This window comes from Pelobates fuscus, chromosome 2, assembly GCF_036172605.1.
Source record: "Pelobates fuscus isolate aPelFus1 chromosome 2, aPelFus1.pri, whole genome shotgun sequence".
In the NCBI taxonomy this organism is placed as follows: Eukaryota; Metazoa; Chordata; class Amphibia; order Anura; family Pelobatidae; genus Pelobates; species Pelobates fuscus.
In genome coordinates, this window is record NC_086318.1 from 302,140,478 (window position 1) to 302,164,531 (window position 24,054).

At 44.7% G+C, this 24,054-nt stretch overlaps 1 protein-coding gene across 4 annotated transcripts in view; it reads left to right on the plus strand.

The window, feature by feature from the left end:
* Positions 1–24,054, plus strand: part of FAM184A (family with sequence similarity 184 member A) — a 284,234-nt gene that overhangs the window by 178,534 nt on the left and 81,646 nt on the right. For all 4 annotated transcript variants that reach the window (XM_063443471.1, XM_063443470.1, XM_063443473.1 and 1 more), the window contains 2 exons: positions 7,518–7,653; positions 19,890–20,071. In XM_063443471.1, the coding sequence (XP_063299541.1) occupies positions 7,518–7,653; positions 19,890–20,071 (318 nt within the window). The remainder of the gene's footprint in view (positions 1–7,517; positions 7,654–19,889; positions 20,072–24,054) is intronic.

Here is a 24,054-nt window from a genome sequence, read left to right on the forward strand (position 1 = left end):
AAAACAGCCCTGAGACAGGAAGGGGTCCCTCTGGCCACAATGTCCAGTTGACATGAGAAATATCCAATAGGCCTCTGGCGGCCTCTTAAGTCATTAGTTTGGGTGAGAACTCCTGTTGCGTGGCCTTGTCTTTCAGAGACAAATAATTTGAAAGGTTTGGAGTAATCAGGTAGGCCCAAGGCAGGAGCAGAGGCAATGGCACGCTTAAGAGATTTGAAATTGTCCAGAGCTTCGTTGGTCAGGCCGAATGGATCTGACTTGAGTGCATCGTAGAGAGGTTGCATAAGCAGAGAGGCCTCTGGGATCCATGCTCTGCAGTAGGAAATGAGGCCTAAGAAGGCATGAAGAGATTTTGAAGTCCTTGGGGGTTGAATGTCCAGAATTGTTCTGACTCGGTCCCGAGTGAGATGTCTGGTACCTTGAGATAGGCAATGTCCAAGGAAAATCACAGAGGGTTGACAGAATTGCAGCTTGAGAAGCGAAGCTTTACATCCTTGTTCTGCCAAATAGCAAAGCAGACTGATTGAACATTTTTCAGTAGTGGGTATATCATCTCCACAGAGCAACAAATCATCCACATACTGGAGTAAAACAACTTCTGGGTGTTCAGCTTGCCATGGGTCAAGAATAGTACACATGGCTTTGGCAAATTGACTTGGAGAATTTTGTGCCCCTTGGGGCATGACAGTCCATGTATATTGTTGCATTTCATGGGTGAAGGCGAACAGGTATTGACAGGATGGATCTAGTGGAACACTGAAAAAGGCATTAGCTAGATCAATAACTGTGAAATATTTTGCAGAAGGTGGGACGCCAGAGAGCAGGGTATGGGGGTTTGGTACAAGAGGGGTGTCCAGGACAGTGGCTTCATTGACTGCACGGAGATCCTGAACCATCCTGTACTTTACTGGCTCACCTTTTAGAGTCTTCTTTTTCACAGGAAATAATGGAGTATTACATTCTGATTTACACTCCACTAAAGCACCCTTTTCCAGGAGCGCTTTGATGTGAATAGAAATGGCTGCAGCCTGTGCTGGTTTTAGAGGATATTGTGGTTTCCTTGGTAACTTAGCTCCTGGGATAAGCTTAACCACCACAGGTGGGACATTTAGATGACCTATATCCTCTGGGCCTGAGGACCATAACTTAGCAGGCACCTGAGTTTTTAACTCATCTGGGAAATTGGACCTAGGTTCTACTGCTTGCTCATTGGATATATCTAATTGCAGCATCAAAGGTATGGAGCACAGGGCTGAAGTGTCAGAAACAGATAGAGGTGTAGACATTTCTACCTGTCCATCTGGAGTGAAGGTTATAGACGCCTGCAGGCGTGAAAGGACATCAGCGCCTAACAGGTTAATTGGGCATGTGGAGGAAACTACAAAACGAGCAAGTAAGCTTGTGCCAACCCGCAGAGGGGTTGTTAGAGGACTGTGTCTCGGTTGGCCATCCACTCCAACACAGGAGACATCAATACTTGACAAGAAAGATGGGTCTGGCAGGTCTTGTTCTCTGAGAACACTTCGGGCTGCGCCTGTGTCAATAAGAAATGTGGTAGGTTGGCCTTCAATGGGTAAAGTTACTGTGGCAAGTGCCCCCCCCCCCCTTATCCCCTGTAAACACTGCCATGACAGGGGTTAATGACACAGGTTTGCCAATTTCCTAATCATCATCTGGTTCCTCAACAATTGGAACCGTTTTCATGGTCTTAGGGGCCGGGGCAGGCTTGGGAAACTTTTTGGGCTCCCCTGTAGGAAACTTTTTGGGCTCCCCCGGTTCCCTTTTGGGTTCTGGACAGTCACTTCTGTAGTGTCCCTTAGCCCCACAATTAAAACATGTTACGTCCTCTAACTTGACACCCATGGTGCCAGGGGTGATGGGGGTGGCACGGGCCACCATGAGAGGAGCTGAATTGGGTCTTCTGGGGGTTTGGGCAGATTCCAAACCTCTAGCAACTAGGAGTAACGTATCTAGGGGAACAACCTTGTATTCAGGGCGTGCAGCAATGATTCCCTTGCGTATGGAATCTTTAACACCTTGGACAAACGCACCTGATAGCATTTGTGAATGAATTTTGTCAGTGAGATCAAATCCCAAATCTGTAAACATTTGATATAATCTTGCATGAAACCTTTCCACTGATTCTCCTTTGTCTTGCACAACATCAGTAAGGCCAGCAGCTTGATCTGCAAGTTTATCCTTAGCCCAATCTCTTAATTGATTGCAAAAAGTTACTCCGGAGGGATAATCAACATCACTTGTAAGCAGATCTGTACTGAGGTGGCGGGCCATGCTGGGCCAATATGCATCCCCTGCTTTAATAGCACAAATGCTCAGTAGGTCACGCCAGGCGGCGGAATAAGTCTTTTGTATCTGAACTATCCCTCGGTAAAAAGGCATAGGCTGTTTCTCTGGGTCAGGGAGAGATTTCATTAAAGCACTAGCTTGTGTGGGGTTAAAAGCGACATATTTAGGAGGGGCCTGTTCTCCCCGACCCTGATGGCCGAAGGGATCTTCAATAGAACGGTGGGCTCTCGCAGCCTCCATTGAAACCTGGGACAGCCTGTCATCCTCTCCCTCATCTAGCTCTATTATCTGGGACCTTCTGCGTGAGGGGATCACCTGAGGAGACAGGGCCGGGGGATAGGAGGGAGCTCCGGAGGCGGGAGTTGCCATTGGGTCATAATCTTGGGACCGGTAATCACCGGGAAGCACCGGCATCAGGGGTGCTGAATGGCTGGGGGCCGCCACATTGGAGGCAGGGAAGGAAGTTGCATTGGGGTTAAGGGAAGACGTGGCGGCCATGTTGGATGTGGGCACATCCGGGGCAGACTGAACCGGACTGGGCATGACCGGAACCTGGGGAGTGGCTTGGGGAAAGGGGTATGGCCAGTGAGGATAGGGGTATGGGAAGGGGTATGGCCAGGCCATTTGGGTGGGAGTTGGGGCGGAACCTGGAGTGGGCAGTGAGGTTGGGGAGGGATTAGCAGAGGGGGTGGGAAACTGGGCTGTGGTCGGGGCGGGCGAGGGAGAGGGTGGGGAAGAGTCAGTAAAGGTGCCTGAAGGAGGAGGAGCCGGAGTGGGATCAGCAAGATTGACAGTGGCAGGAGAGGAGGGGTTAGTGAACTGGGCAGATGCAGATGGGAGGGTAGGATTATCTACGGAGACAAAGTGTGAGGAAGGAATGGCAGATGAGATGTTAGCATTAGACTCAGAAGGCGGCTTGGGGATGGATGAGGATGATGGGAATGTTAGGGAGGGAGAAGGGGAAAAGTAGGATCCATCAGAATTTAGGACCGGGCAAACGGGAGAGGTGACGGGACGGGGATTGGGAGGATTGGGAGTGGGATACATAGTCAGCTGGCAATCTCCCATTGCTGACTGGACCTTTGGGATAGACATCCCCCGGGCGCCATTTTGGGGCGCTGGCTGAGGAAGAGCCCCAGCAACACAATTATTATGGTACACAAACAATTTCACACCCTTGTGAATTATTTCTTCCTCAACCCAACCTTCTTGCTGAATAGCCTTTGCTACTCTGTACCATGCTTCAGCTGTTTTTAATAAATTATAATTTGCAAGCTTGCCTTTCTTTTCCATCAACAATCTACGCCAACTTTCTGGTTGTAATCTACCACATGTCGGCACAGCTATTTTACAAACTTTTGCAATCTTTTCAACACCTTTAACCATCTCCTCACCCTCTCTGTCATCAACTAAATCACATGCTAACCAGCCCTTACTGGGCTTACCTAAATCCTGCCCCATGATCCCTTCTCCCCTACACCAGCGTCCCAGATATAGGGAAAGATAAGGAAAATTGAACCGGAACGTCTACAATGCTCGACTGCCACCTGAGAATCGTGGGTCTTTCTCAAGTGCGTCTTCCCAAAACGTAGACTAGTCACTGAATCCGCCTACCCGGGGTGGTAGACACGGATTGGAGCGAGGTGAGAAGTGTGTGACCAATCACTTCTCTATTAAGAGGAATGGGAGTGGATAGTACAATAGTACAGGAAGTGTAGAAAAGGTAAAGAGTAAGGGAAGGAAAATCCTTAGAGACAGATACAGGAGTTTAAATGACTCCACATTAAACAAACAAGACAACAGTACAGTTGAAATACAGTGCATGCATCACAGTTCAAATGAAATCAACAGTAATCCCTTTCCTTCTACATGTGCTTACTCCAAAGTCACCTTTCTCAACCTCGTAGTGTCCCCGCTCGGAGAATGACTTCCTCAAGTCTCACTACCAGCGGCCAAGGATAACAGCTAACACCGGTCCGAAATCCTTTCTAGCCTCCCTCGTTACAGCAGTCCACTTAAAGTGGCCACGCCACCCTCACTCCCGTAGTGCCCTTATAAAACCCACTCTATAAGTCTCACTACCACGTGATGCGGAAAACAAGCAATGCCTGCCTGAATCCCCCCAGGAAACTGAGTCCCCTGCCACAAGGCTAAGTCTCCTATCACAGTTAAAATAATCAGTGGACCTTCAACTCAACTAGAGCCGAAGGGTCCGGGTCAGGACGTCCCCAACTCAACTAGAGCTGGATGGTCCGGGTCAGGACGTCCCCAACTCAACTAGAGCTGGATGGTCCGAAAGCGCACAGTGAAGCTAGCTAGGCTATCAAAGTGACACAAAATTGGATCACAGGAAACTATGATTCTACACAGATCCCACAATTCCACAAACTTCTTTTTCCTTACAGCCACAGCCACGAGGCTCCTAAAAGAAGTAAACAGGCAAAGAAGACCCCCAGGAACACATCCACAGGTCAACCCCCCTTTTTCCCTACAGCCACAAACACGTGGCTCCTAAAAGGAGTAAAACAGGCAACAGGACTCCAGGCAAATCCCCCGGGTCCACCCCCCCTTTATCCCAAAAAGGGGAAAACAGACAAACACAGGACCCTCAAGCAAACTACCACTGGTCCACCACCCCCCTTTATCCCAAAAAGGGGAAACAAATAAACATTCAGCCCGGGCAACCAAACTAGACACACCCAGGCAACAGATAGACTAAATGCAGGTAACAAATGGGTAATAAGACTCCGGGCAAGATATTACCTGTCTTTGATGTCCTCCCGGGAAGCAGTCACAGACACGTGGACGGGTCAATCAAAGGGGCCGGAACGTACCGGTGGCTCTGCAGAAGTCTCTACCGTGTAACTGGAGGTGATCAGTCTCCCTTTCCTTCCCCCTGGATTCCTCCGTCCACCCTTGTCTTCCTTAGGACGGCTCACCGGCCAGACATAGCCCGGAGTCCCTGTTCGGGCGCCAAAGTTGTTATGGTACTTTTTCAGTAAACCAAAATGTTTAAGTGTCTATCTGTTCCTGTCCAAATTAAAGAGAATTGAATTGCGTATATACGCTGAAGTAATTCAGTCTGACACACGGAGTTCAGGTTAAAATAACTTCGAGGAAATTTATTGGCAAGTGCAGAATCAGCGGGCGCGCAGGCCCTTTTAAGAGACATTTTCGTCATCATTGATTATCAAGATATCAGTGAATAAACATCATTAATTGGATTAATTGTTAAGTGTCTGGGTTAGTGTCCACCTATCAATATAATTAATTGGATCAACAGCTAAGTGGTTAGTTCCGTGTCCACCCACCAAGAGGTGGTACTTTTTCGGACACGGGTGGGGGACAAGGGGTCTTGAGCGTCATTTTACTCGGTCGGTGATGTCAAATCTCGTGGTTAGGTGCAAGGTCTCTTATGAATAGAACATTTCATTACTACTGTGTTCTCATGGCCTTTAAATTATATTATGTTGCGAGTTAGGGGAAATTCAACAGTTCCTGGGTTAGTCATATCCTTATGGAGAATACAGTCCTTGTCTATTGTATTAGATGTGCTGAGAAATACTGTCATGTAATGTAGTTTTTATATGAAGAAGTCAGGTTATGAGGACAAAATGGAGGATTTGTCACAGTATCAGGTTAATACAGAGTTAGAGCAGCAATTCAATATAAATACAATAAGATTTTTTAATAATTCTACATCACCATTGCATTATCTTACTTTATACTTTACAATGTTTACTTGAAATTGTATACATAATGATACACTGCAAAAATAAAGAATTAAAAAAAAATGCAAAGTTATGCACTTTGGCGTAAAGAATGCACAAGCAACGTATACCCTTAATAGAAGTGAATTAGGGATTACAACACACAAAAGAACTTAGGGATTGCTATAGACAACAACCTATGCAACAATGTGCAATGTCGATCAGCAGTGGCTAAGGCCAGTAAGGTATTGTCATGCATGAAAAAGGGCATTCATTCTCGGGATGAGAATATCATTTTGCCTCTTTATAAATCACTGGTAAGACCACATATTGAATATTTTGTGCAATTTTGGGCACCTGTTCTAAAGAAGGATATATGGCACTAGAAAAAGTGCAGAGGCGGGCTACAAAATTAATAAAAGGAATTAAATATATCAGCTATGAAGAAAGGCTAACAAATGTAAACCTCTTTAGTTTAGAAAAACGTTGCCTGAGAGGGGATATGATAACATTATACAAATATATTTGGGGCCAATACAAACCATTGTGTGGAAATCTATTTACAAACCGGACTTGACATAGGTCATGTGTTTAGACTGGAAGAAAGAAGATTTTGTCTAAGGCAAAGGAAAGATTTTTTTACTGTAAGAACAATAAAGATGTGGAATTCTCTGCCTGAAGAAGTGGTTTTATCAGAGTCCATACAGATGTTCAAACAGCAACTAGATGCATGCTTGCAAAAACATAATATTCAAGGATATAATTTTTCAATGAAGGGTAATAGCTGCTTGATCCAAGGATAAATCTGACTGCTGTTCTGGGGTCAAGAAAATGTTTTTTTCCTAGTTTGTTGGAAAATTGGAAGTGCTTCAAACCGGGTTTTTTGCCTTCTTTTGGATCAACCGCAAAATACAAATGTGAGGAAGGCTGAACTTGATGGACGCAAGTCTCTTTTCAGCTATGTAACTATGAAAATAAATTCAAAGGATAAGTTATAACATGGTACCAAACAAGACGTCAGTAAGTAGAACAAGCATTCAAGTGGGAACATGGTTAAGTTTGTATTCCTTTTTTCACACCATCTTCCCACATGGACCATTCATGCTGCAGTAAGGCTTGTTGCGTTATTTACACAGTTGTTGGTTGTTGTGTGTATTTATTCATTTGTTCATTTATTTATGAATTGTTTTGTACAGTCAATTCATAGTTCATATAAAAGTAGGTAATACTATTTTAGAAAGCTTGAATCATAAAGTGAATTGCTTTGTAATGCTGAAGTGAATATTAAAATTGTATTCTGTAACAGCTATTTAAATTCTGCTGCTGACATAAATTTGCAACTGGAACTAGGTTGTTGTTAGGCTCTTTGCAACACAATAAATAAAACCCCATGTATCTTATGATACTGTTTGTATTCCATAACTATTCTGTAGCTTGCAAAGTTTTCCCTTCTTGACAGTGTGATGGTGTAAATTTCATGAATTTTACATGTCCCCCTAGGTTCTTCAAAAACAGCTGGAAAGTGTGAAGCAGGAGGAGATGTCCTTACTAAGCAAACACAAAGATATGGAATGTGATCTAGCAGCTGCTCGGGAACGTCTACAGCAGCAGGCAACAGAGCTCGTACTCAAAGCCAGTGGGTTTATATAATTCTATCAATATATACCATGTTACATTCCCCGTATATATTCATATTCGCACAGTTTCCATGGGTGCTAAGATTTTTCATCATTATATTTTTGACAATCATTCTGTAGATTGGGTTTGTTTCTATGCGTGTTGATAAAAGGCAGACATTGAGCATTGTTAATATCAACAGCTGGTAGAGGCTTTTTTTTTCTTCTTTTTAATCCAGTTTCTTTTAATAAAATGCTTTTGGAGAAAACAATATTTATAGTCCAAAGGGATTAGGTATGTAGCATGAGTGTCCCTTTAATAGATTACTCCAAGCATCATGACCACTTTCAATATGAAACTATGCACACACTGAAATTAGATATTTTCTATTGCTTTCAGAGATGTAACTTCATTAGTATGCCATAGCCACAACTTCCCTGGTTTTGAGTCACACAGCCAATATGAATAAATGGCTTAATTTTCAGTCCGCACAGTGTGTTCACTTTAGAATTGTTTATCTCCTGCTCTGTTAATTGAACTTTAGAGGAGGCTTCTTCAGGCTTTAGCAAGCTATTAACAGAGAAGAAGATAAAAATGTCTTAATTAAACAGACTGTGCAATACGGGTAGTTTAGACATTAGATATAGCTATACAGGAAATGTATAGGGAGAATGTGTGTTGGTCACATGCAGAAGGGGTGTAATGCTACATAAACATAGTGATTTAGCTCATGAAAGGTAGAGAATTAAGCAGTTAGACTGCATGGGCATGATATATATATCAAACCCACGTGACATTGAAGTTGTTTTGGTTCTACTGAGTCAATTTAACAGTTATTTGTTTAAACAATGATTGTTGTGAACTAAGAAGTATATTGCAAAATTTAGACTAAAAGTACTGATTTGTGCCAGGCTATTTTAGCCTACTTTTGTTTTTAATTCACAACAATTCAGAATGTAGTACTTGGCACCTGGCTTGCCCATCTTAATAGTAATTTATTAAAAAATTACATACTTAATGCTTTTAGGTAGGCATAAAAGCACTTAAATATAAAATTAATGTATTTTTAATGTTGAATGTATTAAGCGTGTGCAGTCATTAACTTGTCATTGTCTTTACATCTAGATGAGGCATTTGTAATGTTTAGTCCTATAGGAACAGGTGGTATTTTTTTCCATGTAGCATAGAAACAAGATGCTGCATAGCATTTATTATCTCCTGCTAATCTCTATGCAAGACAAAACTTAAAGCATCCACTAATTACCAATCATTAACAGTTAAGAATGGAAACGGAAAAAATTCAGTAACATTAGCGACAGCCATTTTAGTGAAAATTGACTTGTCTGTAAAAGATTGTGACAAGCATAGAAAAGAGTCCATTGTGCATAGTGTTTGTATATATTTATATTTTTTATTTTATTTACAATGCAGGATTACAAGAATTAGATCTAGGTCTAGGAGAATTAAAGGAACACTATAGTCACCTAAATTACTTTAGCTAAATAAAGCAGTTTTAGTGTATAGATCATTCCCCTGCAATTTCACTGCTCAATTCACTGTCATTTAGGAGTTAAATCACTTTGTTTCTGTTTATGCAGCCCTAGCCACACCTCCCCTGGCTATGATTGACAGAGCCTGCAAAAAAAAACTGATGTAATTTACCTTAAATAATTGTATCTCAATCTCTAAATTGAACTTTAATCACATACAGGAGGCTCTTGCATGGTCTAGCAAGCTATTAACATAGCAGGGGATAAGAAAATCTTAATTAAACAGAACTTGCAATAAAGAAAGCCTAAATAGGGCTCTCTTTACAGGAAGTGTTTATGGAAGGCTGTGCAAGTCACATGCAGGGAGGTGTGACTAGGGTTCATAAACTAAGGGATTTAACTCCTAAATGGCAGAGGATTGAGCAGTGAGGCTGCAGAGGCATGTTCTATACACCAAAACTGCTTCATTAAGCTAAAGTTGTTCAGGTGACTATAGTGTCCCTTTAAGTTAAAGGATTTTCGTTAAAGGACCACTATAGTGCCAGGAAAACAAACTTGTTTTCCTGGCACTATAGGCTCATTAGGTCCCCCCCACCCTCATGGCCCCCCTCCCGCTGGGCTGAAGTGGTTAAAACTCCTTCAGCTACTTACCTTTCTCCAGCACTGGGCTCCCTCGTCGCTGGTGACCACTCCTCCTTCGACATCAGTGCCGCATGCGCGGCAAGTGCCACATGCGCATTCAAACCGCCCATAGGAAAGCATTACTCAATGCTTTCCTATGGACGTCCAGTGTCTTCTCACTGGATTAACCCTCAGTGAAACATAAGTTTCTCTGAAACTGTTATGTTTTCTGCTACAGGGTTAAAAATAGAGCGACCTGCACCCAGACCACTTCATTGAGCTGAAGTGGTCTGGGTGCCTATAGTGGTCCTTTAAAGCGGCACTGTCATGCCGAATCCCGTTTATTTTTTTAACCCCCCTCCCGCCTCCACTACATCCAATTGACCCCCTAGTCACCCCCAAATGCCCCTAAGCCCCCCAGATTACCTATTTTTAAATCTGTATCTTCTGCCCCGATCTTTATTCAGGGCGCCGCCATCTTTGTGTGGGTAGGTGAAGTCCCTGTGGGACACGTCATCTACCCACACTAGACAGACTGTGAGATTCCCGCACATGCCCAGTGAAACACCTGGACATGCGAACGGGAATTTCATCTATTCATTCATTCACTGTCATGCCGAATCCCGTTTTTTTTTAACCCCCCTCCCGCCTCCACTACATCCAATTGACCCCCTAGTCACCCCCAAATGCCCCTAAGCCCCCCAGATTACCTATTTTTAAATCTGTATCTTCTGCCCCGATCTTTATTCAGGGCGCCGCCATCTTTGTGTGGGTAGGTGAAGTCCCTGTGGGACACGTCATCTACCCACACTAGACAGACTGTGAGATTCCCGCACATGCCCAGTGAAACACCTGGACATGCGAACGGGAATTTCATCTATTCATTCATCAGACAGACGAATGAATGAATAGAAAAAATCAGACGAACAAACTAACACTGAGTATCAGTGTTCGTTTGTTCGATCAGTTTATTACAAGGAGGGAGCTACAGACGTGCAGCTCCCTCCTTGTAATATGTAAAGACAGAAGCGGTGGGGAGCTGTGCTCCCCACCACTTCATAAGCCCCCCAGGTCCCCCCCTCACTCTATGGGGGTCAATATGACCCCCATAATAGCACAAGGGAGATTAAAATCTCCCCAATGCCCCTACTCGCTATACCGCGAGTAGGGGCATGTCCACTAAACAGTGAGCAGCCTGTGGCTGCTCACTGTAAAAACATAAATGGTAATAAGGGGGGGGGGGACCTACTGTCCTCCCCCCTGGCCCAAACCCCTGCGCAGTGGGTGGGGGCACTAATAAAATAATAAGGGGGGGGACCTACTGTCCTCCCCCCCCGGCCCCCACCCCTGCGCGGTGGGTGGGGGCCCTAATAAAACAATAAGGGGGGGGGACCTACTGTCCTCCCCCCGGCCCCCACTCCTGCGTGGTGGGTGGGGGCCCTAATAAAACAATAAGGGGGGGGGACCTACTGTCCTCCCCCCTCGGCCCCCACCCCTGAGCGGTGGGTGGGGGCCCTAATAATACAATAAGGGGGGGGACCTACTGTCCTCCCCCCCGGCCCCCACCCCTGCGCGGTGGGTGGGGGCCCTAATAAAATAATAAGGGGGGGGACCTACTGTCCTCCCCCCCGGCCCCCACCCCTGCGCGGTGGGTGGGGGCCCTAATAAAACAATAAGGGGGGGGACCTACTGTCCTCCCCCCTGGCCCCCACCCCTGAGCGCTGGGTGGGGGCCCTAAATAAAGATAGGGGGGGGACCTACTGTGCTCCCCACCACTTCATAAGCCCCCCAGGTCCCCCCCTCACTCTATGGGGGTCAATATGACCCCCATAATAGCACAAGGGAGATTAAAATCTCCCCAATGCCCCTACTCGCTATACCGCGAGTAGGGGCATGTCCACTAAACAGTGAGCAGCCTGTGGCTGCTCACTGTAAAAACATAAATGGTAATAAGGGGGGGGGGGACCTACTGTCCTCCCCCCTGGCCCAAACCCCTGCGCGGTGGGTGGGGGCACTAATAAAATAATAAGGGGGGGGACCTACTGTCCTCCCCCCCCGGCCCCCACCCCTGCGCGGTGGGTGGGGGCCCTAATAAAACAATAAGGGGGGGGACCTACTGTCCTCCCCCCGGCCCCCACTCCTGCGTGGTGGGTGGGGGCCCTAATAAAACAATAAGGGGGGGGGACCTACTGTCCTCCCCCCTGGCCCCCACCCCTGAGCGCTGGGTGGGGGCCCTAAATAAAGATAGGGGGGGGACCTACTGTCCTCCCCCCTGACCCCCACCCCTGCGCGGTGGGTGGGGGCCCTAAATAAAGATAGGGGGGGGGACCTACTGTCCTCCCCCCTGGCCCCCACCCCTGCGCGGTGGGTGGGGGCCCTAATAAAACAATAAGGGGGGGGACCTACTGTCCTCCCCCCTGGCCCCCACCCCTGAGCGGTGGGTGGGGGCCCTAAATGAACCCCCCCCCATCAAGGTGACTAGGGGTCCCAAGCCCCTAGTCACCCCCCCCCCCCCACCCCAAAACATTCTAACCCCTACCTACCCCCCTCACCCTAAAAATAGTGAGGGGGGAATAAAATAACTAACCTGTAAAAAAAATAATTAAACTTACCATTTGACGTCTTCTTTTTTCTAAATTCTTCTTTCTTCAGCCCCCAAAAAGGCCAAATAAAAATCCATCATACCCGTCGCACTTTAAAAAAAAAAAAAAAAAAAAAACGAGCGCAAAAAAAAATTAATCCATGTTCACCCATGGAGGGCACACCGCGTACTGAGCTCCGCAGGGCGGGTCAAGGCTTATATAGCCTTGCCCCGCCCTGCAATTAGGCTTAGAACACACTGATTGGTTGGTTTAAGCCAATCAGAGTGCTCTGTGTCATTTTACAAGCGTGGGAAAATTCCAAAGAACTTTCCCACGCTTGTAAAATGACACAGAGCACTGTGATAGGATGGTTTTCAAGCCATCCAATCACAGTGCTCTGTGTAATTTTACAAGCTTGGGAAAGTTCTTTGGAATTTTCCCACGCTTGTAAAATGACACAGAGCACTGTGATTGGATGGCTTGAAATCCAAGTGCTCTGTGTCATTTTACAAGCGTGGGAAAGTTCTTTGGAATTTTCTCACGCTTGTAAAATGACACAGAGCACTGTGATTGGATGGCTTGAAAACCATCCAATCACAGTGATCTGTCATTTTACACAGCGTGGGAAAGTTCTTTTGAATTTTCCCACGCTGTGTAAAATGACACAGAGCACTCTGATTGGCTTAAACCAACCAATCAGTGTGTTCTAAGCCTAATTGCAGGGCGGGGCAAGGCTATATAAGCCTTGATCCGCCCTGCGGAGCTCAGTACGCGGCGTGCCCTCCATGGGTGAACATGGATTAATTTTTTTTTGCGCTCGTTTTTTTTTTTTTTTTTTTTTAAAGTGCGACGGGTATGATGGATTTTTATTTGGCTTTTTTGGGGGCTGAAGAAAGAAGAATTTAGAAAAAAGAAGACGTCAAATGGTAAGTTTAATTTTTTTTTTTTTACAGGTTAGTTATTTTATTCCCCCCTCACTATTTTTAGGGTGAGGGGGGTAGGTAGGGGATAGAATGTTTTGGGTGGGGGGGGGTGACTAGGGGCTTGGGACTCCTAGTCACCTTGATGGGGGGGGGGGGTTCATTTAGGGCCCCCACTAACCGCTCAGGGGTGGGGGCCAGGGGGGGGAGGACAGTAGGTCCCCCCCCTTATTATTTTACTAGGGCCCCCACCCACCGCGCAGGGGTGGGGGCCAGGGGGGGAGGACAGTAGGTCCCCCCCCTTATTATTTTATTAGGGCCCCCACCCACCGCGCAGGGGTGGGGGCCAGGGGGGGAGGACAGTAGGTCCCCCCCTTATTATTTTATTAGGGCCCCCACCCACAGCGCAGGGGTGGGGGCCAGGGGGGGAGGACAGTAGGTCCCCCCCCCTTATTATTTTATTAGGGCCCCCACCCACAGCGCAGGGGTGGGGGCCAGGGGGGGAGGACAGTAGGTCCCCCCCCTTATTATTTTATTAGGGCCCCCACCCACAGCGCAGGGGTGGGGGCCAGGGGGGGAGGACAGTAGGTCCCCCCCTTATTATTTTATTAGGGCCCCCACCCACCGCGCAGGGGTGGGGGCCAGGGGGGAGGACAGTAGGTCCCCCCCATCTTTAACCCCCGCGCGGGGGGGGGGTTATTAGGTGTTTTTTTGTGTTTTTTTTACAGTGAGCAGCCACAGGCTGCTCACTGCTTACTAGACATGCCCCTACTCGCGGTCTAGCGAGTAGGGGCATATTATTTACTAATACTAAGTAATCTTTACTTAGTATTAGTACATTTGGCTTCAAGACCAATTCAGGTCTTTCAGCCTTTTAGTAGATAGCTCCCTGATACCGTGGGAATTAGGGAGTTATCTACTAAGCGGCTGCAAGATGCAGCCACAGCAATGAATAGGATCGGAGTTTCATTCATTAGAATGAAATTCCGATACGAACAAAGTACCGAATTGCATCCTAACACCAATGGAGAAACTCTTCTCATTCTGTTAGGATGCAATTCGGCAGTTTTGCCGGCGTTCTGTCTAAGTGACAGGACTTTCGGCAATACTGACAGGAAGCATTGTGGGAACTGGGAGGAAAGCTAGGGATCATGGGAAAATTGCTCTGACCAGCGGAAATGAAGCACACTTTGCTCCTCCGCTGGTCAGAGCTGGTCAAGCGGAGGAATCCTCCATAAAAAAAAAAAAAAAAAACGAGCGCAAAAAAAAAATTAATCCATGTTCACCCATGGAGGGCACACCGCGTACTGAGCTCCGCAGGGCGGGTCAAGGCTTATATAGCCTTGCCCCGCCCTGCAATTAGGCTTAGAACACACTGATTGGTTGGTTTAAGCCAATCAGAGTGCTCTGTGTCATTTTACAAGCGTGGGAAAATTCCAAAGAACTTTCCCACGCTTGTAAAATGACACAGAGCACTGTGATAGGATGGTTTTCAAGCCATCCAATCACAGTGCTCTGTGTAATTTTACAAGCTTGGGAAAGTTCTTTGGAATTTTCCCACGCTTGTAAAATGACACAGAGCACTGTGATTGGATGGCTTGAAATCCAAGTGCTCTGTGTCATTTTACAAGCGTGGGAAAGTTCTTTGGAATTTTCCCACGCTTGTAAAATGACACAGAGCACTGTGATTGGATGGCTTGAAAACCATCCAATCACAGTGATCTGTCATTTTACACAGCGTGGGAAAGTTCTTTTGAATTTTCCCACGCTGTGTAAAATGACACAGAGCACTCTGATTGGCTTAAACCAACCAATCAGTGTGTTCTAAGCCTAATTGCAGGGCGGGGCAAGGCTATATAAGCCTTGATCCGCCCTGCGGAGCTCAGTACGCGGCGTGCCCTCCATGGGTGAACATGGATTAATTTTTTTTTGCGCTCGTTTTTTTTTTTTTTTTTTTTAAAGTGCGACGGGTATGATGGATTTTTATTTGGCTTTTTTGGGGGCTGAAGAAAGAAGAATTTAGAAAAAAGAAGACGTCAAATGGTAAGTTTAATTTTTTTTTTTTTTACAGGTTAGTTATTTTATTCCCCCCTCACTATTTTTAGGGTGAGGGGGGTAGGTAGGGGATAGAATGTTTTGGGTGGGGGGGGTGACTAGGGGCTTGGGACCCCTAGTCACCTTGATGGGGGGGGGGTTCATTTAGGGCCCCCACTAACCGCTCAGGGGTGGGGGCCAGGGGGGGAGGACAGTAGGTCCCCCCCCTTATTATTTTACTAGGGCCCCCACCCACCGCGCAGGGGTGGGGGCCAGGGGGGGAGGACAGTAGGTCCCCCCCCCTTATTATTTTATTAGGGCCCCCACCCACCGCGCAGGGGTGGGGGCCAGGGGGGGAGGACAGTAGGTCCCCCCCTTATTATTTTATTAGGGCCCCCACCCACAGCGCAGGGGTGGGGGCCAGGGGGGGAGGACAGTAGGTCCCCCCCCCTTATTATTTTATTAGGGCCCCCACCCACAGCGCAGGGGTGGGGGCCAGGGGGGGAGGACAGTAGGTCCCCCCCCTTATTATTTTATTAGGGCCCCCACCCACAGCGCAGGGGTGGGGGCCAGGGGGGGAGGACAGTAGGTCCCCCCCCTTATTATTTTATTAGGGCCCCCACCCACCGCGCAGGGGTGGGGGCCAGGGGGGAGGACAGTAGGTCCCCCCCATCTTTAACCCCCGCGCGGGGGGGGGGGTTATTAGGTGTTTTTTTGTGTTTTTTTTACAGTGAGCAGCCACAGGCTGCTCACTGCTTACTAGACATGCCCCTACTCGCGGTCTAGCGAGTAGGGGCATATTATTTACTAATACTAAGTAATCTTTACTTAGTATTAGTACATTTGGCTTCAAGACCAATTCAGGTCTTTCAGCCTTTTAGTAGATAGCTCCCTGATACCGTGGGAATTAGGGAGTTATCTACTAAGCGGCTGCAAGATGCAGCCACAGCAATGAATAGGATCGGAGTTTCATTCATTAGAATGAAATTCCGATACGAACAAAGTACCGAATTGCATCCTAACACCAATGGAGAAACTCTTCTCATTCTGTTAGGATGCAATTCGGCAGTTTTGACGGCGTTCTGTCTAAGTGACAGGACTTTCGGCAATACTGACAGGAAGCATTGTGGGAACTGGGAGGAAAGCTAGGGATCATGGGAAAATTGCTCTGACCAGCGGAAATGAAGCACACTTTGCTCCTCCGCTGGTCAGAGCTGGTCAAGCGGAGGAATCCTCCATAAGGCAAAGAGTCCCTACTTTGTCTTATAATTTTAAAGAAAACTAAAGAAGAATGGAAGAAAAGAATAACAGATCCTGAGAGAGGCGGAGAAGAGGAAGAGATTGAGGAAAGGTAAGTTCGGCATGACAGTGCCGCTTTAAGACAGTTAGATTTACAGGGTTATTTACTAAAGTTAGAATTCAAAGTGAATTTCTAATGTAAAACCAGAAAAGCTCAAATGAAAGCATAACTGACCTAGAGAATATTTCCATTTCAGCTATATTGACCTTACATTTGAAATATACTTTGAATTCACCTTGAATTCTCTCTTTAGTGAGTATCCTGCTAGATGAATCAGGATTAGGAGGTTTGTTACTATTAGAGGAGTTATGGTTAGGGGATTTGGGGTCAGGATAATTAGGGTTAAGTTGGACCAAAACTGTAACTAAAGTTAGGATAATTATATTTAGTTCCAGGAATTTAGGGTGGGAAAGGGTATAGTAAAAGGAATAGGAGCACCCCTTCCCTTCTGCTTGCTACAAAATAGCATGGCTGAGTACTGTGCTGCAGATCTGGCAGCCAGCAACCTCCTCTTTCCAAAATGTAACTGTTGTTTTTTGCAGTTTGGTATTAAAGGAATAATCCAAGTGCCATAACCACTACAGTGCCAGGAGTCCCCTGGCACCTCCCACATTATAAGTAGTGGAACCATTTTAGAACGGTTTTGCTTCTTACTTGGTGTCCGCCAGATGCCGTTGCTGCTCTTCATTACATCAGCCAGGGTGCTAGAAGGTCCTGCTTAAGAGATTCCATTAGTTCACCTAAGGTAAGCCTGCAGTGCAGTGTCAGATGATCACTCTCATCAAATAAGCTGAGCCCAGCATCTGAAAGAAAGTTTTCAACTCTCTAGTTCATGTAGTGGGAAGTGGTGCCTTGCGGTCCTTAGGTAAGAGGTCAAACAGTTCTAAATTGATTTGACTACTTACATTCTGGGGCACCAGGGTACTCGTGGCACCATAGCCCCTACGGTGCACTTAAAGTGTTCCTTTAAACTGCAAACCTTGCAATTAAATACTACTTTGCTGGAGTATTTCTGGAATCTAGAGTGCAAAGTGGAGATGACTGGGAACCCCGATCTCTCTGCACCAGTTAAAATAGACTTAAGCAATCCTGCCCGCTGTGCGGTCCATTGGTGATGTACCAGCTTTGTTACTTATCTGCTTGCCTTTTGCATGCCCTTCACTGTGAATGGACTTTATATAAATATGCAAGCTATAAAAAAAACAAAAACAAAAACAAGGAGCATGTGTGCATTTTACCATGGACCCGCTGTCATGACAAAGACTTTATTCATGATCTTACACAACCAAGGAGTTATGAGTCATCAGCTGTCCAAAACTGCATTAGATCATGTCTTCACTGTGAGTGCTTGTCTTTCTCCTTTAATGTCTTATGCACCTTATCAATCTGAAACTAGAAAGACTGCATTGTTTATCTCTCCGACTGGAGATTCTTTCTAGGTCCAGTTTCTCATCAGTCTTTGCTAGAGAATTCTGTTTTCTGTACCTGGTTATCTTGTTTTCCTGGCACTGCAGGTACCACCCCCCATCCCAGGTTGCTGAAGGGGTTAAAACACCTTCAGTGACTTACCTGTATCCAGGCGCTGGGTCAGGGTCCGCTTACGCTCCTCCCCCGCCAACGTCATCTGGCGGGGGAGACCTGTTGCGCATGTGGGGGCCTAGTAGACAGCCACTTGAGGAGGAGTTAACCCTGCAAGGTAAATATTGCAGTTTATGAAAACTGCAATAATTACACTTGCAGGGTTAAGGGTAGAAGTGGTCTGGGTGCCTGGAGTGTCCCTTTAAACCTGATAGGCCAAGCTATTCCGCTAAGTAAATATGCGTCTAGGTGATAAAGTAGATGTAGAATTTATAAATAATATAATACTCTTAGTTTAAGATTTGTCGTCATAATGTGATTCACAGAACATCTTAAGGTAAAGGGATGGACATGGAGCATGATACAGGTCAGGGTTTAGGAGTCTTTAAATGAACACTATAGTCACCTAAATTACTTTAGCTAAATAAAGCAGTTTTAGTGTATAAATCATTCCCCTGCAATTTCACTGCTCAATTCACTGTCATTTAGGAGTTAAATCACTTTGTTTCTGTTTATGCAGCCCTAGCCACACCTCCCCTGGCTATTATTGACAGAGCCTGCATAAAAAAAAAACTGGTTTCACTTTCAAACAGATGTAATTTACCTTAAATAATTGTATCTCAATCTCTAAATTTAACTTTAATCACATACAGGAGGCGCTTGCAGGGTCTAGCAAGCTATTAACATAGTAGTTGAAATAAGAAAATCTTAATTAAACAGAACTTGCAATAAAGAAAGCCTAAATAGGGCTCTCTTTACAGGAAGTGTTTATGGAAGGCTGTGCAAGTCACATGCAGGGAGGTGTGACTAGGGTTCATAAACAAAGGGATTTAACTCCTAAATGGCAGAGGATTGAGCAGTGAGGCAGCAGGGGCATGTTCTATACACCAAAACTGCTTCATTAAGCTAAAGTTGTTCAGGTGACTATAGTGTCCCTTTAATGTGTGGGAGGTTTAGGAGTCTTCAAAGTTACCCTTGGGCTTAAGCCTCTGATCTGCAGAAACTCCTGTTGTGACCCATTGTGTGCTTTTTAAACTTGATTGCTTTCAGCCTTTACACTTTATTTCTCTATCTTCTACCTAACATGTTGGGTTTTTTCTTGTTTCGTTAGCATCAGCTAAATTCTCTCTTAAATTCTCTAACTCACAATCAGTTTATCTGCCGATTTGCTGATTGAAGATTAAACAGATTTAGAGATAATGTAAGAGCCCAGAATTTACCGGTAAATATTGGCCAGCCAGGACCCACAGCAGAGCAACCACCCACCTCCAAGGCTTCAGCGTGAATATTTGGATATCATGAGCCTGTGGCTGTATGTGCATAAATGCTATACGGGCAGAGGCAAGTTCATTTACAAAGTCAGCCACAGGATATCTGATAGTAACAACACATAGTGGTGATGAAAAGAAACATAGCATAGCCAAAATATTCACCTTCCTACAGGAAAAATGGTTCTGGAAGGCAGATTGTAAGGTTACATGTCTGGCATAGAAGGGGCATAATTGAGGAATTATGAGGAAGAGGTATTTATTATATGACACATGCATACTTTTAATTCATTCCTTAAAATTATTAATGCAAGAGATCTATGCAGCTTAATATGTCTCATTACTGGTGTGTTGTGCATACAGTTAGTTTGCTTGTTTTTATTGCCAATAAGTTTTATATTATATTTTATATACAATCCTTGTTTGATTTCACAAACGTATATGATTCACCCCATGCTACAGGTCATATTGGAATGCTACAAGCCACTCAGATGACGCAAGAAGCGACCATACAAGATCTTGAATCAGAAAAATCCAGAATAAAGGAAAAAATATCCCGCCTAGAAGACGAAAGAGTTTTATTACAAAACAAAAATCAAAACCTTGATGAACGTCAAAGACAACAGATCCTTGCACTAGAAAAGGTTTGTTTTTTTTATTATAAATTAACCTCATATTTTTCCTCAGTTTCCTGCTGTATTGTATTTTACTTCAATATACTTTAAATACCAGTTGACTTGCCTATTTAGAACTAGGATTTTCAGACATTATGGGATTTAGTGCAAACTTTGGAGTTCCCACATCTCTTGTATACAATTGTTTGCTTCACTTAAAAGGAAAATGCCACTTTTTAATATTATGTTTACTTATCCCCTCATTTAAAGGAATTTCTTTGTAATGTCAGTTGCTAAATCTTTAGTACATATTTAAAAGTACACAGAATTTCACTTAAAAAAGAAAAGGTTACCAAAGGTTCTAGCTGATTTTCAATACAATCATTTTTATTAAAGTTTTAAAACATAAACAAAATGATTGTTTGCAGATCATATAATGCTAGATCTGCGAAGTCTGAATGGATAGTTCAGCTAATTGAAATTGTGTTCAGCTTTCTAGAAAACATCATAGGGGAAGATGGAGCTGGAGGGGAGATGGAGCAAGATTGAGCTGGAGGGGAGGAAAGGGAAGAAGAAGAGCTGGAGGGGAGTTGAGATGGAGAAGGAAATAACTGGAGGGGAGGAAGATGGAGCTGGAGGAGAGAAAGGGAAGAAGAGGAGCTGGTGGAGGGAGATGAAGATGGTGCTGGAGGAGAGAGAGGGGGAAGATGGAACTGGATGGGAGAGAGTGATGGATCTGGAGGCAACAGGAAGCTGCAGGGGAGATGGTGGGGAGAGAGGGAGGGAGCTGGATTGGAGAGAGGGAGAGATAGATGGAGCTAGAGTGGAGAGAGGGAGAGAGATGGAGATGGAGTCGAGAGAGGGAAGAAGATGAAGCTAGAGGGAAGAGATACAGATGGAGGGGGAAAATCGGATGGAGTTGGATGGGAGGGGAGGGGAGATGGAGCTGGAGGAGAGAGGGAGATGGAATTGGAGTAATATCTGCCCACAATACTGATGCAATGCATCAGAGGGCTTTTTATTCTCAGTCAGGTCTTGGTGGTAATGAATAGTTCATAAAGGTGTGCTAATTAGCCTTTTGTATTAAAAGAGAGGCTGTTTCTATGTTTCATATTGGCATTATCCTGACAGGAATGGAGGGCATTTGTCATGTTCAATTTAATGACTTACTTAAAGAGTGATAGGCTAGTGACAAAACATTAATACGTCTATTTTTGGTTATGTGTGTCTCGCATAAAAAGGTTACATATATTAAAACATTGAGGAATGAAATTGATTTCACTTTCATTAATATTACCTGCAATTGATTATTTTTTTTCTTCATAATACTTAAAGTGGATTGGCGCAAATTGGAAATACCGGTACATGGTTATTTACTAAAGAGTGTATTCAAAGTGAAATTCCGATTTAAGATCAGATTAGGTTAACTGAGAGCATAGCTGTAGAGAGTGTAGCAATGTCTAAATTATTTAATAGACATAATGTATTATTGATACTCAAGTTTAGTCAAAGGAAGTAACAAATGTCTATGCATTAACCTGTACACTTTAATGTATATTGGAACCCATGCCCAGTGTTAAAACAAATATAATTACAGAAATGTAATATATATTATACCACCCAACATTTCAAATGGATAAAGAGGAACACTTTCATTTTAGAGGTGTGATTGGGGGTGTGGCTGGTCTAAGAAATTTTAGGGGTCTTACTAATAAAATCTATTCATCTAAAGTGTAATTTAGGGCAGTAATAATGCATTTTACTTGCAAAGACTGATTTATTAACACATTTAATGTAGTATAACACACATTACTGTGAGTATTATAACTGTGGAGCTCTGTTAAAGACACTAACAATATGGGGTTCCTAGTAAAAAGGGACAGGATGATTTAGATCCAAAATCAGAACTGTCCTTCCTGACCTGGTACACTTGAGAGGTATGAAATATTCATAGAGATGTATGTAGATTAGTGATGTCGCGAACATGAAATTTTCCGTTCGCAAATGCGAACTTCCGCAAATGTTCGCGAACGGGCGAACCGCCATAGACTTCAATAGGCAGGCGAATTTTAAAACCCACAGGGACTCTTTCTGGCCACAATAGTGATGGAAAAGTTGTTTCAAGGGGACTAACACCTGGACTGTGGCATGAGGGGGATCCATGGCAAAACTCCCATGGAAAAATACATAGTAGATGCAGAGTCTGGTTTTAATCCATAAAGGGCATACATCACCTAACATTCCCAAATTGTTTGGAATAACGTGCTTTAAAACATCAGGTATGATGTTGTATCGATCAGGTAATGTAAGGGTTACGCCCGCTTCACAGTGACAGACCAAACTCCCCGTTTAACGCATCGCAAACAACCGCAAACAGTCCATTTGCACAACCTCAAACTCCCCATTTGCACAAGGTTGGATACCAAGCTAACCATGTCCCGTTCCTTGTCCTTACTGATGTCATTGAAGGTCTCTTCCTCCACCCAGCCACGTACAACACCAAGGGTCCCCGAAAGGTTACAACAAGCCCCCTGTATTTTTTTTAATTTTGTTTTAATGTACACTACTGTTACACCAGATATGAGTTGCACTGGTGTGACACTGTGCCCTGGCAGGCCCTGAAACGCACACCTGTGAAGGAATATGAGATATGAGTGGTGGCACTGGGACCACCTTAAAAATATTGGATATCGCTAAAAATCATGATTACTATATACTTTCTCTACAAACCTCTAAAACGAACCAAACTACTCATCCATCCGCTATACTACTTTATCCCACCTAGAACTAGTGCCCAGTTGAAATACTTGACTCTTACTTACCCACACTCAGTCATGCCACACACATTTCACCACTACTCTCACTGAATCCCTCTGACTACGGCTAAATTCATCTTCTACATCAGAACACTACTCCTAAGATTGGGTTGTATCCATGTCTTGGGTCTTTCATTTAGAATAGGGGCAGCTTCGGTCTCCTTCAACACTGACACTTCAGTGCATATTATTAAAAGATTGGACAAATGGAAATCCTCAGTCTACAACCGATATATTCCTCATCCCGAGAAAGAAATGAGGAAAGCTTTTAAAAGTTTGGCTTTGTAAATTTGCCGCAATAAGTGTGTTTTTCTTTAATACTTTTTCACCCTCTTTGCATGAACCCGATTTACATACAGGGAGTGCAGAATTATTAGGCAAATTAGTATTTTGACCACATCATCCTCTTTATGCATGTTGTCTTACTCCAAGCTGTATAGGCTGAAAGCCTACTACCAATTAAGCAAATTAGGTGATGTGCATCTCTGTAATGAGAAGGGGTGTGGTCTAATGACATCAACACCCTATATCAGGTGTGCATAATTATTAGGCAACTTCCTTTCCTTTGGCAAAATGGGTCAAAAGAAGGACTTGACAGGCTCAGAAAAGTCAAAAATAGTGAGATATCTTGCAGAGGGATGCAGCACTCTTAAAATTGCAAAGCGTGATCATCGAACAATCAAGCGTTTCATTCAAAATAGTCAACAGGGTCGCAAGAAGCGTGTGGAGAAACCAAAGCGCAAAATAACTGCACATGAACTGAGAAAAGTCAAGCGTGCAGCTGCCAAGATGCCACTTGCCACCAGTTTGCCCATATTTCAGAGCTGCAACATCACTGGAGTGCCCAAAAGCACAAGGTGTGCAATACTCAGAGACATGGCCAAGGTAATAAAGGCTGAAAGACGACCACCACTGAACAAGACACACAAGCTGAAACGTCAAGACTGGGCCAAGAAATATCTCAAGACTGATTTTTCTAAGGTTTTATGGACTGATGAAATGAGAGTGAGTCTTGATGGGCCAGATGGATGGATTGGTAAAGGGCAGAGAGCTCCAGTCCGACTCAGACGCCAGCAAGGTGGAGGTGGAGTACTGGTTTGGGCTGGTATCATCAAAGATGAGCTTGTGGGGCCTTTTCGGGTTGAGGATGGAGTCAAGCTCAACTCCCAGTCCTACTGCCAGTTTCTGAAAGACACC